Genomic DNA, 17,493 nt, shown 5'->3' on the forward strand with positions numbered 1-17,493 from the left:
GCTTCTAAATTCAGAAATTGAGTAGGTCAGAACAAGGAGATAACGTTTCTGTTCTCCTCATGAGAACAAGCCTGCCTCTCACGAAATATCAATGAGAACAGGGACTATATCACTGCTGCAGGGGACACACTGGTAAATAGCCCACAGCATACAGTACTTTCTAGTTTTAGAAAACAAAAAACAGAAGCTATACAGGGGCTTTAATTCTACGACCATAAAGAGTATGAGGTTGCTGCTTGTTCACGGTGTTGCAAAATTGCAAAACACAGACACAATTGTAAAAATAATTTACATACCTGTATTTCGATAGTTAGATGTGTTTTACTCAAGATGTTATTGTTGCGATTGTCCCAGAGTATCTTGCTTAAGGAAGGAAGCCCTCACACCATTGGTACCTTCAGCAAGCTTGTGTCCTGATCTTATGATCGCAACGTTTGGGAGTGTAGACTGAGGACAGGTCACTAGATAAAAGGGAGTGAGGTCTTAGGATCATAACTGGTGTGATACGCCCTACCGAAGAACAGCAAGGGCCCCCTCTGTATACAAAATGGCTAAGGTACCCTTGGGATGTGCCCAATGGCTCTCAACCTAGTGCTTCAACCACTGAGCTACTGGCACAGCATCAAGCTGCTTCCCCCTCATAGGAAACAAAGAAAGATAATGTTTTATCTCAGTAAACCACAGCGTATACAGGCCGGCTGTGCATTTTCTGTTGCAGTAATGTCGGAGCCCGCTTCTGACATCTAAAGAACAGTCTCCTTTCATCTTGCAGCTATGCATTTTAGCTATACATTTTGCATTACAGTAAATGGTAACAAAAAAAGCACCAGGCCCCTTAATCCAAACTGTGGAGGGGGAAATGAGAAGGGAAGAGCATGAAGTTTGTTTTTGCTTCAGTCAAACAGGCTGTCTTCAATCGAGAAAATCTATATGTACCACTCTACAATGCGAGAACCCATAGAGCTCAGATTTCCCATTATTTACAGCAACAACAACAGCAGCGCCGGCTCCTGCAGCAGGCTTTCTACATTTCAACCTCAGGTCACTTTCATTAACGTGAATTCACTGTTCTAGTTATATTGACTTCGCTCTGGTAGAACCTATAATTTAAAGGGCATGTAATCATATAGATCACTGAGGTAGGTATGCACCTGCTTCAATTCAATAAAGAAACCGGTTCTGTGGAAGGGACAGAACATGCGGCTCTGCAGGAAGTTCATTCATTCATAACCTGAAATAATGAGTCATGCAATATTCAACAATACTAACAAAGACGGAGGAGGAAAGCATTTTACTCCAAAGTGTCTTTAGCAATTTTATTTTGTATTTTTTTTTTTTTTTTTGTTAAAAGAATAAACACAGCTGTTAATGTCAAACTAGACAAACAACTTTATACAAATACAAAACAAATACCTTCTGAATTAAATACCCGGGCTTTTAAGTTTTCAATCTTAATTTGAAATCAATTCAATGTTTTTTTTTTTCCTTTTCTGAAAAAAAACCCCCAAATAAACATTGCAGTAAATTGCTTTGTGAATTCCCCCCGTAAGTTTTAAAACCAGCCAGAAAGCGCCTCTCGTGTCAGTGTGCAGTGGGGGAGTTTGATGAGCACAGACAGGTAGGGGTCTTTTAGATGCTCAATTACCTGCATGGAATTCCCTTTAATACCCTTGAGGTCAGAAGGAAATCCTTGCAGAGGGAGCACCGTGCTCTTCAAAAAGGTTCACGATATTTATATTTAACTAAATAATGCATTGATGAACTTAACTTCTGTTTTTTTTTCCCACGGTGCAATTTAGTTGTATTGAACATAAATCTAATACATTCAGGTTAAGTAGTGGTTGATGTGCACGTTCCAAATTCACATTCACGCTGTTGTTCCGAGCCTGTGTCTATCCTGACTCCGATTTTCAGGGAGGACTCCAATCCGTGTTTTGTATCTTTCCTTTCCAACCCCAGCTGACTGGCCGCTCTTGTTTACTGGCAAAAAGATACAGAGTGAGACTGAGTGAGGTACAGCGGACAAGGGGGGGAAAACATACAAGTTTTAATCTTTTTGCAAATCCTCAAGGCTTGTTTATCTTGCTGTTCCGCGTCTCGCAGTATTTTCTCATAAAAACAACCATTGAGAGGAGACCGCCTGGATTCGGATATATATCCAAACAAAAAGGAGAAATATCATTTCTGTTTGTATTTTTTTTTTTTCTCACACTTTCAACCACTGTGGTGGGAGCAACTACTGCAATGGTTTTATTTGTTTTGTGAAAAAGGATTGCAAATTTCCATTGTTTTCTGGTGTTTTTTTTTTTTTTTTAAAACAATCTATTTGGGAAAATAGCCAAGGAGTTGAAAAGGAAACATTAAAAAAAGGAAGGACTTTTTTTTTAATGAAAAGGGAAAAGCAATCTAAGATTTTTTTTTTTTTTAAACGAATGATTTCCTGACGATTGATGGGATGGGTTGTGTTTTTAAGGGACGTTTTAGCACAATGATTTCCCCTTGATAAGGAAATTGAGAAAAAAAATCAAGTGTCGTGGGAAAATAACTGTGTTACTATAAAAGAACAGTAGCTAGTGGATACAGTTTTATGAGGCTTTACGAGCACAAGAAGTACAGCAGAATGTTACAAAGATTTGAAATCAGAAAACACACACAGCAACTAATGAAAATTTTATGAAAAAGTTGAACTATTCCGTGTGGAATAGGAGACTAAAACATTTTTAAATAGTTTTTTTTTTCTTGTTTGTGACTAATTTGCCCGCAGCAGAAGCTTCTGAGGCTTGGTTAACACAACTAGAATATATTCTGGAGAAAATACAGGGATTTGCCACCCCTTTCGGACCTCCTGACTAAGAACAGTTGGTAGTGTGGGATTCGTTTTTTTTTTTCTCGAGTCTAGGAGGATTTTCTCAAACAAACTTCAAGAGAGAAATCTGAAGAAAAATCCACAATCACTTTGCAATTTTAAAAATGAAACACTGGTTTTGCCTTATCGTCCTCAAAAACCAAGATGACTTAAAATAGTGTGAATTTAATCTGAAAAAATAAATAAATAAATAAAATATATATTTATAGGCTATATATTGTTTTTATTAAACAAGTTGTGCCTTTCCCCAACCCACCCCTTTTTGGTGGGGTGATTTCTGATTTATTTTTGTTTTAAAATACAGCATATTCGCAAGAATATTAGTTTGTTTTTTAAAACACCTTTTTGGAGTTATTAATTTTCCACGTTTTTGGATTAAAGAAACCTATTGGGGCCAGGATGCGGCTGAAGATTTCAGCGCTTGTTTTGGTCACTTTATTCTACGTTTTAAGCAACTCCGGTCAAACAGATGGGGAAAGTAAGTAACACAATTAACTCGCTTTAACGTGACGATTGCTGTTGTTGATCAACTTTTAATATATACATTTGGTTTATTTTTATTTATTTATTTTACATTTTAAACGTTTTAACCATGTAAGGACTTTTACACGGAGTGTGTTGTTTAGAATGAATTTAAGCTACTATGGAAAACTTTTTTAATACCTAATGTTTGATTTTAATACCGAATGTTTATCGTGAAATTTTACGGTAAAAATGAAACGGTATTTTTGAATACTCGTGTGCATTAAAAAATAATCCATGAAACACGTTTCTTGTTTGTGTTAAGAATTACAGTTTTGCGTTAAATTAATGTTCTAGAACAATTTGTTTTTATGGTTGTAAAATGAGTAAATCCTCTGAGGCCTAATGTATAGACGTCAGCCTGCTGGATAGATTAGCGTGCGTTGCCTAGCGAGGGTGGTGTATTTACCGCGAAACTAAACTGGAAGTTGCGGGATTCGGACTGACGTACAGGCCTCTTAACGTTTTATAAGGAATGTAAACATACTTAATGTGATTTGTAACCACAAAAACACGCAGAATTACTGTACATCCGAAAGCTGTATTCCAGTTGTTTACTATTAGTTTAACATGATACCGTAGTATTTATCCATGTGTAATGTTTTTAAATGTGTAGACGTGTGTATTTATCTTTAATGCTGATATGACGTTGTTTTCAAATGTATATACATTTGGCAGAAAACGTCAATTGTCCACATTTTGATAGTAGTCATCTTAATATTATATTGTTGTCGACACAGTGATCAACACAGCCATATAAGGGGTTTTACATAGCTTGCAACCATTACCCTAATTTAACCAGTAGTAAGTAGGCTAGTAGTCGTAGTAGCTGTGTTGAAGCTACTATACTTTTCGTTTCTGGTTTGGGTATTTCTGTCATAAACGAATTATGCTATAACGGTTTATGCTAAAGTGTAATGATTCGACACAGACATCGACTGATATATTGGTATATACAAAAACAAAACAAAACAACGATTGCTCTTTGGACAGAAATGAGTCGAAGTAACCGAATGGATTTTAGACTCCCTAGAATAGATTCATAATCATATTAGGTACCGTGAGCGCGTTATTCGAAAGGAGAGATGCCACCAAAGTTGTTTCAGTTTTAAAAACAGAAGAAAAAAAAAAACAAGCTGAGGGCAGTCGTAACATTGTATGACTTATATTGTAACACTTGAATGTATTTGTATTTGCTTGCGATTGTAAGTCGCCCTGGATAAGGGCGTCTGCTAAGAAATAAATAATAATAATAATAATAATAACAGTCTTGAAGTGAAGATGCTACGCAGATATTGCTGGTGAAAAAGGTTGACATGGGGGGGAAAATTTTATATATATATATAATCTCTTATAAGCAGAAAAAACCCCACATCAAATGCCTTTACATGACGTATGCATTTATTTAGCTATTGTATTTGATTGATTGTTCTGGCTGTTGATTGCGCAGTTAGGAAAATTATACCGATCAATAAAACAAGCAGCTGGCAGTCCACGAAGAGACAGGTGGCAGATTTAGATTGAACCTTTAACCTTTTATTTTTTTGTTTCTTCTGTTTAAAAAAAAAAAAAAAAAAAAATCTTATCAAACTTGACATCACCCTAAACGTGCTATGTTAATAACATTCCCATTTCCTGACCCCCCAGTCTCCAGTCATACCAGTTAACACCAATAAGCCTCTCTTTAGATGGAAGTATGTTTGTGATCAATACTTGCATGCGGATTTTACATTAAGAAATGTTCAGGACAAATTACGTGTGTGTGTGTCTTTGTTATATATATATATATATATTATATATTACTCGCACACACACACACATTCCTATTGCCAGGGAAAAAATGTCCCATATAGAAAAAGTGATGGTTAAATTGTTGGTCTCAAAGTTTTAATATAAAGTCTTTTGAAAGTAGAGACCCGTTACCATGAATGCAGTGTTGATGTGCAGCCAGCCGTAGCTGTGGAGCGCAGCTCTGCAGTATTACAGTGTGCGTTACACTTTATTTTTTTAATTTTTTTTTTGGCATGGAACAGCTAAAGTGCTTACAAATTGAAACTAAGTTCATCTGGCATGTGATGAATCTAGAGCGGTTTCATGAACCATTTTATTTAAATTCCTTGCGGAAATGTTACACTGTTTCGTTCATGTCTGTGCAAACCATTCATTAAAGATTGGGATAGGTAGCTGCTGTCTTGCGTCGCAGTTTCACCTTTTCCAAGTTTTACCACACGCTTGATTATCCACGGAGTGTAGGTGACAAGCTCCGGTTTGTCTTATTAAACTCGTAATAGGGACTCAGATATAACAACAAAATAGTGCTGATCTTTAAAAACATTCAGAGATTCTGTTTCCCCAGAGGTTGTGTACAATGAAGGCAACTGTGATTTATTTACAAGTGACACCTTGGCTGCTTTTTCCGGGTGTGCACAGTGAAATAATCCATGGCTTGTTATTGCAATTAGCTGCAGTGTTGAAACACATTGGCACCTTTTCAGGGTTCTCTGAGTTTTAGCACCTTTTCAAAAACAACAGATCCCTTCTCTGCCTGAGGACAAGTTTTGCATGGCTTGGTTAGAATATTAATTATGTATCCACTTTCTAGCAAAAAAAAAACCCCATCCCCAAACCCTGTTAACGACTGAGAAGCTGTCAGAGACACTAGAAGATGGAGGTGTGACGATCCTGGGCACAACCTAGAGAACAAAGGAGACCAGTTTCTCATCGGGGACTACTTCTCTCCCCACTGGAAGAATGCAAACCCTATATCTTCATTGGTGTACAGCAGCATCAATACCCTCCATGTCCATGAATAGCAGACACTACGGACGGGTTTGGCAAATATCATTATACCGGAGACCACAAGAAGTGTATGTAAACTTATTCTATAAGGAGACTTGATATCTATTATTTTATATTGATACAAGTATTAAAAGATCTTCTCTATGGTGTCCTTTGGACTCTAAATATGTATATTTGTTTGTCATGAATGGGTTATACAATGGAAGGATAAAAATAAAGTCTTTTGTACTTGTGCGTCAATATTATTGGTGTGACTCAGCAGGCTTTGCAATCCCTGAGCTTTTTGTACTGTAGATTAGGAACAAGGTGTCTCTTGTGTTTATAGCAATCACACTGCAGTTGAAAGGTTTGAGCGCTTTATAAACTTGAACCAAGTGATCACTGACACTGTAATTTGTGGGTAAACAAGTCAGCTGCTTCCCACTGCTGGTGAAAAAAAAAACACATCAACCAGAGCCACTTATTCTACTGTACTGGGAGGTATCGCTTGCAAGTAACCCTGTGTTTGAATGAGAAAAGAGTGACAAGCTGGCTTTATCCTGCCAGTTACCACAGAACTGATGAAAGCATGATCGTATTAACAGGGCTCAGGATTGCCTTATCCCTGGCAATGCATGCTGGTCACCAAGCTGTACTTCCACAGAGGCAACTGGAACTGTGCGAGAGGCAACGCGTTTGTAAGAGTCCTTTTTTTACTGTGCAGAAAAATGTTACTGTGGTAAAGCGGAGTTGGCAGGGACATGCCTTTGTGTGTTTGACAGGTATTTAAGGGACGATGTAAAAGTTTTGGCACACAGACTGCAGTTTAGCCCTTCTTCCAAGACATAGCCAGCATGTACCCAATATGGACCGCATGCACATCCAGGGTAAAAAGGGTTATTTATATAGTGTAGGTGTGAAGACTTCTAGGCGTCGTCTACGCATGAGATAAGCACAGCAAAATTGGGGCTGGTTATTTTCGTGCAGTAATTCTGTCGTTCGTGTGTTGCATCGCTCCTTTTTTGTCTTTACTGAAATGATGAAGCCTCAGCAAATTAAAGATAAAACTCTGAGCTGTATTCCTGCGGTGAAGAAACGCAGTACAAAAATAAGACCAGCGGCTTCAGCTTTGAAGTCCAGTACGCTTTTTAAGCTGTAGCAGTTTTTTTTTTCTTTTGATAGATATGTATTTTTTTTCACTGTGATGAGTTTGTTAAACAAAAAAAAAAAAAAAAAACACGCGTCCTTGAGACTGCGTTCAGGTTACCTTGAATTGAGATATGAAAAAAAAACAAAACGCAGTTGAGCCCGCCTATGGATTGAGAGCAGACAAAAACAGGTTGTGCAACGGTTGAGAATGGGCCCCCTTCTTGTCCCTCCTCTCGGCCTGTGTGTGATCCAGACGATTCAAGGGGAATGGAATGGCCGTTCAGAAGGCCTTGCTTGCGTTCACCACCACGCTGACACTGCAGTGTGAGCAAAATCCAGCCTTACTTCACCATTTTGATTTTCCAAGCCCCATTCCTCCTTTAGAATCCCACACAGCAAGTGGAAATGTGATCAGGGGACCGTTTTATTCACTGCTCAAACTAATATTAAATCGATTTTATATAAAACTTCTCTTAATTATAAATGCGTTTTACTGAATTGGTATTATTTGCTGAAGTTTTAATGGAAACGTTCTTGTTTAACTGAATGTGTTTTTGGAAGATTGTTTGCTCGAATTTTAATTATGTCCAGATTCAAATCCCTAATTTTAAGATGTACATTATAACCATACTCTACAGAACTGTAACCCTCCCTGACAATGCACTCATGTATTACACTGCTGTCTGAAATTAAAAACACATTCTGCTGTATGGAAGTGGGTACAGGTTATCTCTCTACTATTGAAGGGAAACTTGATCAGGTGCAAGGCTTGATTTTCCTCCAGCCGTTATACAATGAAAATATGACACTATTTTTTTTTCCTAGTAAGTAATAATTAAGAATAATATTCAAATTCTTGCAGTATTTATCTGAACCTTAAAAGAACATTTGATCATTAGAGTCAGCGATCCTCCCTGAAATGAAACTCTAATGGGAAATGACAGTTTATTACACTTTAATACTATAATCAGTCACTGCTAAACTGAGAGAGGTCTGTCTGTGTGTCATTATTACACTGGAATAGCCTTGTATTCATGGCAGCTTAAAGCTGCAGCTCCAGGCTCCGGGGACCTTGTGGTGACCTTCAGAACGAGGGAGACCCCACTGGAGATTGCACCTCAGTTTTGGCTGACATGGGTGAAACCCCCCAGCTGTGAGTCGGTGTGAACAGGACCCTGCTTTTTAATCTTAACAAATGGGATCTTTCAAGTTGATTTAAAAAAAAAAAAAAAAAAAAAAAAAAATTAACTGGCAAGTATAAATTCTAATCAGAAGTGATTCTTTGAAAAAAAAGTTTATTGAGAATAAAGTCAATGGTGGGGGCAGAACTGGGGGTGTTTTAATTAAGAAGCAACTACTGATCTAGATACTGCAAGCAGTGTAGCGTATCACACTGTAGAAGTGTCATACAGAGATACATGTCTAAGTACATTTATGAGAAACAAACGTACGCACTGTTGAGAAGTGGGTGCGAGCCGGTTCAGGTCTGTGAGGCGAGCGCAGCACAAACGCGCTGCTGTGAAGAAGCGTGTCTGTGTGTTTCCTGAAAGGATATCTTGGCAATCTTCAAATGCGCGGGGAGCTGCAGTTGTGAGGAGGTGACGTGGTATGTGCTGTGAAGGAAGACTGCCATTGTGTTCTCTTCCTCAAGTGTTTCCTGAAGAGGTCTTTATCTGCCGGAGTGCCCTTTTCAACTCGCCCTTCTCAGCATGGAGCTGTGTTTAATTGAGCCTCAGACTCTAACGTATATATATGTGTGTGTGTGTGTGTGTGTGTGTCCTGCTGAAAATCCTAAACACCTAGTCGAATCCTAAACACCTAGTGTATGGTCGAAGGAGGCGTCCCAGTTGCTAAAATAACACGATGTCCAACACCTACAGTACCAATACTGTACGGCAAGCTTTTTGGAAGCTGCAACAATTTTTTATTTAGCCTGGAGAACATAAACTGCAGGGACCACCTACGGTTTGCTGGGTTCATTTTTAGTTTGTTTTCTGTTGGTATGACCGGCATGCTGTTAAGAATTTGCTCTGAGCATTCAGCAAGATTTTATAGTACCAGTGAATTAACTTGGGTAGCCAGAGCTTAAAAAAAACAAACCCTTACTATTGGGCTGGATAGTAGACTTTTCATCTCTCGGGTTTGAAACCCTGTTTAGTACAGAGCCATCAAGGAATGCTTTAAGCGTGCATGTAATGATAATTAAATTGATTATTATTGTTATTATTTATTTATTTCTTAGCAGAAGGGCGACTTACAGTTGTTACAAAATATTACAATACAAAGTATCATTACAAAAAATCACATTATAGAATATAACATTACAGAGAAGAGCAGTTATAAAGTACAGTAAAATCAGTAGATAAGATCAAATTCAGATAAGAGCAAAAAGTTATGGGCAGTTCCACAAATTGGGCAACCTCACAGTCAAAATGTAAAAATCATCTTAATACACATGGGGTGACATGTTTAAGTTAATTATCAATAGGTTCAGCAAATATGGCTTATTTATGGAATGAGTCGGGTTATTCACGAAACTGAATGCAACCATATTATAAGACATGTATCCAGAGATATGCTTTCATTCTTCTTACTGTGATTTTGAACTGCATTGTGATTTAGAGAAAGTTTCTCCTGTTGTCATAAGCCTTTCTAAGTAATTCTTTAAAAAAATATATATTAAAATGAATTTGTTATATTTTAACATTTGTACCAAGCAATGTCCAACACCAGTATACGCACGTCAGACACCGTACAAATCTGGTTATTTTCTCGGAGTTGTAATCTAGGAGGAAGATTGCTTCTGGTGAAGTGTTGATAAGGGTCTGATAGAAGTACACATAGAAAAATAATTGTACCGAAGTCCTCAAACATCACAGATATTTGGATCCCAGCGTGGATGAAAAAGTCAGTTAGCACGAGTGCGTCTGACACCTTGGTAATTTAAGAGCGTTTCTCCCTTATCAAGAAAAGTGGACCATTTCTATCTGAATTACATTTCTAATAGGTTGACGTACTGTGCCCCAGTAGAAATCAGTTTTGTGAGCTGTGTTCTGTTGGTTTTTAAAAGACGTGTAGTTTTCTGTTGGAACGGCAAGCAGTAGATTCTGTGATCTAACCTTTAAAAAAAAAAAAATAATAATAATGTAGTTAATGAAATATCGGATCACTGTGCAGACACAGCGACAGCTCCAATCCGTCATATTTCAAGACTGTGTGATTTGTATGGCGTTGTTAATGGCTCTGTTTCTGGTGTTGCCAGGAAGGCCTGGTTGTTTCGGTATGACGTTGCTGTTGAGTCCCTCTCCTCGTTCCTCTCTCCTGGGCTTCCCCCTTAGGGTGAATGCGTCCGTGCTCTGGTTTCATTTATTTCCACTTGGGCAGAGAACGCTGTGTGATTACTGGCGTCAACCAGGGGCATTGATAAATATCTTCGTGTGTGTGTGCGTGCGTGTGTTTTCTTTTAGAATATTTAAGTAAAGGAATAAAAAAAGTTACACGTATGTTAAGTTTTGTCAATATCAAGAAAGGTGCATTTGTTTGTTAGGCTGTATTCTATGGGCTCAAAATATATATTTTGTTCCTCTTTCTCTTATTGTTTATTGCAGTCACTTTTTAAAGTCTTGGGTGGGTAAAACTACAAGGAACTTGAATCTGTAGGACGATCCTTTTCTATATGAACATTTTAAAATCCAACAAACAAATAAAATTACTGTTATGGCATGAAGGTATTGTGACCCTTGTTCATGATGACTTTCTTATTCAGTTGGTGGCCCACATGCAGCTGAATGCCCTCCTATAAGCATGTCCATTTAAAATCATTTCAAGAATGTATTTTAAAAACTTCAGAAAGCTGGTCTGTGACCAAGACTGAATCATGTGTTCCCTTCTAAGGTTTCTCAAATGTTTATTGTTCCACAGAGACACTGGGTCACCTCATCGCTATCTTTAGTTTCAGTCTTTCAGGGTAGACTTGCTAATCTACACGGATCAGTGCTGGCTTCAGTGCTGAACTGTCTGTGAGCAGGGCTAGCTTTGGCTGATTGAAGACGGTGGCGAGGGCATGGGTTTAGAGTTGGGTAACATACTGTACGATGCAAAAACTGGGAGTACGCTTGATACAGGTGTGATTCTGCATGGAGTGTCAACATCCCAAGGAGTAACCATCAATGCAATACCTGCTTTTGTAAAATATTTTGCACTGCCCTGAAATCAAAGGTGCTGCGCACAGTGAAGGCGTCTGCATGTTTTCACGTCTCCAGGGTTATTTATCTATCTGTATATCCTCCTGTTTGGAGACCGGTTAACAGACAAATGTCTGGGTGGTCCACTTTGCAAGTGGAAAGTGTTGCTTGGAGTAATCTCCGATCTTGCAAACATTAAGGCCTTTTTCAGTTTTTCATATCAAATAGTCACCGAAAATAAAGGCGCGTGAGCATCTTGCATTGAAAGCTATCTAGAGAGAGATGCTATTAATTCGAGTTGGTGTGGAGTTGATCGTGCTCGTGGACGCTGCAGCATTGACTGTTCATATAGAAGGTTTGCGGTTCTAATGCTGTGCACTTTATCAAGGCTGGTTCATAGGTGCAGCATGGAGTGTGGCAGGCTTGTTCATCTCCTCTCCCTGACTGGCACACACTACTACAGCACAAACTTTGCAAAGCTGTGAAGAGCCTTGCTGTAGGTGGGCATTGTCTATCAGTTTTCATTTCAATAGGAGCACGTATGTTGGGTGTGTGGGGTGCTGTGTTAATGAAGGCGTACCCAGGTGATTATTTCAGCAGTGTGGTGTAGTGGTTAGGGCTCTGGACTCTTGACCGGAGGGTTGTGGGTTCAATCCCCAGTGGGGGACACTGCTGTTGTACCTTTGAGCAAGGTACTTTACCTAGATTGCTCCAGTAAAAACCCAACTGTATAAATGGGTAATTGTATGTAAGAATAATGTGATATCTGTATAATGTGAAATAATGTATAATGTGATATCTTGTAACAATTGTAAGTCGCCCTGGATAAGGGCGTCTGCTAAGAAATAAATAATAATAATAATAATAATAATAATCTTTGTTTTTATTGAAATCCCATGGCGGTTGGCTTTTGCAAAGGAGTTCATCTGTGCTCGTATGATGAAACAGGCTGGCAGCCTTGACTCCTCCTAGAACTTATTAAAATGAGTTATTACGATGTTCAAGTTATTAAGGAGAACGCTTTACAGATTTAACTTTCGATTCGCTATTTACTGATGTTATTGAATTATACAGCAAGTCAAAAGTGTCGGACGCCAAGTGTTGGGAAATGTTTCTTCTAACATCAACATTAATGTGCATCTTCTGTAAAAAAAAAAAAAAAAAAAAAATGATAAATGAAGCTCCGATTGCCTTGAAATGTTTTGCTATACAGTACAGTCGCTGCTATTTTTATAGCAGTCTTATTTATCTTTCCTGTAGATTTAAGTGCCTTCTGTTTGATTTGTATATAGTGCAGTTTCTATTCATAGGTTGGCTTAAGCTGTAACACACGATTCTGTTCAGAACATTCTAAAGTGAAAAAGGTTCTGAGTGTGAGTGTGAGTGTGTGTGTGTGTGTGTGTGTGTGTGTTTTTTTTTTTTTAAAGAAATGTTTGTGTAGATAAAACCAGTAGTTTCTGTGTGTTTTTAGTGGCGAGTTCCTAAAAATAAAAAATAAAAAATTCAGAAACTAGTCAAAATACTGCAGCGACGCGGCTGCCAAAACTGTGGCTCTCGCTGTGCTTGGCGGAGCTCCAGAGAGATAATTTAACCATGGTTTAAATCACTGTTGCCGAAACACTAAATCTATTGTTAATTATAAAAACCGCACTTTTCAGCCTTTATGTTAAGCGGCGCAGCTTCAAAGGGCTTCAACATATAGCCAGCCGCCACCTTCTGTGCCGTTGGAGGTCTTTAAAGGTATAGCGTGTGTGTGTGTGTGTGTGTGTGTGTGTGTGTGGGGGGGGCAATGTTGCACGATTGAGAGAAAGCTATAAGAAATGAACTTGACATTGGCTAGCACATTGGTCTGCTGAGGTTTATTTTTTTTTTTCTTTTAGGATCATTCCATGCCACATCTTCTCAGTTGGCACCAGGATCACCAAATCAAAATATTCAGCAATAGTCTCATCGTGCTAGAGCAATGATCAGGGCAGTTAGTCTTCATCATACTAGAATCCCGGTTTATTGCTGTAGCTGTAGTTATTGTCTGAGGGATATGTATCTGAAACCCATGAAAATGTGCATCTCGTTTGATTAAAAGGCAGGCTTAAATAGTAAGAATTTGTCATGGTCATGCAATGTTTACACCAGTTTCAGTTACTGGTCAGGGATCTGAACCCTGTCCGCAGTGGGGACTGGAAGGATCTGAACCCAGTCCCCAGTGGGGACGGGAGGGATCTGAACCCTGTCCGCAGTGGGCATTTGCATAGACAGTTATATTGTGAATGTCTCATTACCCTGAACTATAAATAATACTGTATGTTACACACATCATGTTAAAGGGCGCAGTGGGCCGTGTTATTACCCTGAAAATAATTCTTAGGTGATTATTGTCGCTTGCCATACATAGTGCATCCTTTATGTAAGAATAAACAAAGCGTTTTTTCACGCAAACCAAATAAGTTTGGAGAGAAGAGAGGACAGGGGTTGGGGAAAAAAATTATTAAAAAAAAAAAAAAGTAAGCGTGGTTCTGTATTAATATCTGACCATGAGAGGGAGGCTGGCTGGGAGAGCTGTGCTGTGGGCAGGCGGAAAGTTTTGATCAACAGAGTCTGGACTGGTGGTCTCCGGAGCAGACAAACACCCCATTAAAATGCCTTTTTTTTCCCCATCTTGCTCCTCTGCGCTCAGCTAATCTGGCCCTGGTCCAAAGTCCAGGACTGGGCGCCGCTATACTGTACTGTAAGTCAGTGGCTTCGTGCTCTCGTTTCAGAATCGGACATTTCTCTGTACAGCCAGTAGTGGGTCATTCCAGTCGAGACAAATTTCAATCCCCAGGAAAGGGGTTGGTATTGGTTAGAAAAGGAGCGAATTCACTGGTCTCTATTCCCTCCCGTACTGTGATCTCTGACCATGTCATTTCAATAATAATAATAATAATAAAACTCTTTAATCTCACTGTCTCTCAAATTTGTTAACGCAATTACGTTTCTGCTTCTGTTGCTTAAATTTGTTTTAAACGTTATCTGCTGACGGCTGCTGTGTCCCGAAAAAACAAGTCGTGCAGTGAGCCGAGGGACCTTGGTATTGATGGAAAACACCAGCAAACTGTGTGTTCGGCTTTACTAGGAGCACAAACACGAGCTTGTGTGAGAGAGAGACTGTCTGACCTTACTGCATATATACACTGCTAATCCTTTGAGCGGCTGTGCATGCTTTCCAGGTTGTTTTTCCTGCTTCCATCACAGTAATTACATTGGTATTAAAATCTCTTCTGCGCTCTGCGTTCTGTTTTAGATGTTTTTGCTGCTGGGTTCAAACATTCCTAATGCGGTTTCGAATCAGAAAGGTTGCGCAACGTGTGTGTGTGTGTTTGTTAAAGTAAATAAGTAATCGCTTTTTTTCCCCCTTTTTAATTTCCATGCAGTTTTATAGAAAGGACAGTTTGTCATTTGATTAATTATATCAGAAGCATCCTTGACTATATAATAACATCCTGTTGATTTTTAAAATGTTGACCTATAAAGTGCATGTCCTGTAACTCGGAATAATAGATTGACGCACCTATGACTGATGATGATCATGTTTCTAGTTCTTTTATTTGTTTGTTTATTTTTTTATTGGATGCAATTTACGATTGATTAAATTCAATGGGACGGGGGCAGATGTGAGAAATTAAAACATGCCTGTGTTCGGTTATGGTTGCCATGGCATCGGTTGGCTAACAAGCACTGAAAGCAAATTCATTTGTAATCTTGTTTCAGAATTAAAGGATATTAAAGCGTTGGAGGACACTGTAGTGATTTAGAACAAACTAATTAACATACTAAAACTGGAGTGTTATCCAGGGTTGTTCATCGGCTGGGGCAGCCAAACCGATTCACGTCATGCTGTGGTAATTGCAGTAGCTACTGTAGGCTTGGCATCCTAGCTCTATGCTGCTGCTGTTAGTTTGTAGCATGTCTGAACAGCAAGAGGAGAATGGTGCCCTTCACTACAGTAAGTTTGAGCTTTTCCCACCAGCTAAGGAGCAGATCAAAATGCTTTCGCAGTGGGGAGGCAGGCAGGTTTGCTTGTTCTGCTGTAATTGCATCCAATACAAAGGCTGAATCAAAGCCCTGAGCCAGCCGGACTGCAGTGCGTAAAAGCCTGCCTGCTTGCCTGCCGCTGGGATTGCCCGGACCCTGGTGCAGCCTGGTAGGGGGATGTTGCTCTGTGTGAGGAGCACAGCGCTGGAAATCTCAAGAGATGGGAAAACAGGAACCTCCAGCTGGGATACTGCTGATCCAGAGCCGGCACTGGGAGCCACAGCACACCTCCAGGGAGCTGCTGCTTTAATTACCGATGCAAGTTCTCTCTGTCGAGCAGCACGCGCCCCTCGGACGTGCACGGAGCAGGGAGGCAGGGAAGTGCAAAAACAAACAGCAAAACAAGTGTGGCTTTCAAGTGTCAACGCCACGCAGTGTTTAATTGTGACTTCACTTTCTAAATGGCACAGAAAGATCAAGGCTTTGTCGTCAATGAGGACCGCTGGGTTGAAATGTCAAGGTTTGCTTGCTGTGGTGTGAGAAAGAAACTATTAATACCGTGAATATTATTGGATCCATTTAATTTGTGTCACAAAAAAAAAAAAAAAAGTTATTATGCCGATTAGGATACTCTGTTAAGTCGGGAGCCAAAACCTGTTGACTACTTGCACCACACATCAGTCATCTGAACCTGTTCCTCTTTGCTTAAAGACATTTCACACCTGAAAAAGAAAAGGAAGTTGGTTAGAAAGTAGAAAATCAATAGACTGGAACTAAATCTCCTGCCAGTTATAGATTTCACAAGGAAGTTGTGTATCCCATGAAGGTTTTTAATTACTTTAGCAACAATGGAGAAGATGTCATCCATCATACAGAATATTAACCACTTCCCTCTCTGCTTATGCAACGCTGTACAGCGGATTGATTCCAATGCACCTTTACTTTCTGTACTGTAATTATTTGCTTTGAATTCTGTACAGTAAGATTTAAAATCAATTGACTGCTTACATGCATCACCACATTTAATTGCTATTTACACCAGTTGGATTTAGTTTTCCATGCAACTTTTTGGTTGTGCAATGAATAACTTCTCAACTTTTTTTGCAAGGCACTACAGTAGATACACATGTACTGTACTAGTAATTGTTACATTGAAATTTAATCAGATTAAATTTTTCTGGTTTTTTTATGCATGAAAGAAATGCTGTAAAAGTCAGGTTTTTGCGGCTAATACCTCCATTCGTGATGTGGCTTGGATCACCAGACTGACACAAAATGAGAGAAATTAACCTTAGAGACAGCAATGGAGCAGCCTTTTGAAGGCAATAGTTAGAGGGGGAAAAAAATCCCAACAATATAACGCAGAAAGGAGAACAAATGATAATGTACACGTCAGGCAGCCGCAGTAACTGTAGTACTGATAAAGGGGCTGCTGAATAAACTGAAACATCAACCTGTAGAACAGGTACTGAGGCAGGGAGCCCGTGTTAATTGCAGGGGCCGCTGTCCTTATAGTAACTTAAAAGAAATATCAAATAACAAAATCAAACTGCATAACACACCTGCGCTTGTCGGTCCTGTCCCAGTTTTTGTACACTGCAGGGATAGGGCTTTCAGAATTCAAATTGCATCCCGGAATCCCTGCTGATCCAACAAGGAGTGAACAACAAAGTGCAGAACACAGCAGGACGGCCTGGTGGCACTTGTTTGAGCACAGCATCGCGATCGTCAGTCTTTCGGGGGACTGCAAGGTCTTGCGTGTGCTCAGGGGGTAGGTGTGCAATGCATGCACACGTGGGTGGAGGTCCTTGGAATGCGCGTTCATGTCGCGTGCAAATCCGCGTAAAAGGAAATGGAACCGCTAGGTCCATGAGATACAGTTACCAAACAAGGAACTAGTGTTACATTTCAAGTTTATTTCATTATTTTACTTCTGCTTCTGTGCTGAGCCGAATGGAGGTTTACACAGGCAGGCTTCATCTA

At 39.4% G+C, this 17,493-nt stretch overlaps 1 protein-coding gene across 1 annotated transcript in view; it reads left to right on the top strand.

Moving 5' to 3' along the window:
• Nucleotides 1-1,877: 1,877 nt before the first annotated feature.
• Nucleotides 1,878-17,493, top strand: part of LOC131721046 (insulin receptor-like) — an 88,269-nt gene continuing 72,653 nt past the window's right edge. The window contains exon 1 of the mRNA XM_059014064.1: nt 1,878-3,344. Within this exon, the coding sequence (XP_058870047.1) occupies nt 3,266-3,344 (79 nt within the window). The 5' untranslated portion in view covers nt 1,878-3,265. The remainder of the gene's footprint in view (nt 3,345-17,493) is intronic.

The sequence above is a fragment of the Acipenser ruthenus genome, chromosome 47 (assembly GCF_902713425.1).
Source record: "Acipenser ruthenus chromosome 47, fAciRut3.2 maternal haplotype, whole genome shotgun sequence".
Taxonomy (NCBI): Eukaryota; Metazoa; Chordata; class Actinopteri; order Acipenseriformes; family Acipenseridae; genus Acipenser; species Acipenser ruthenus.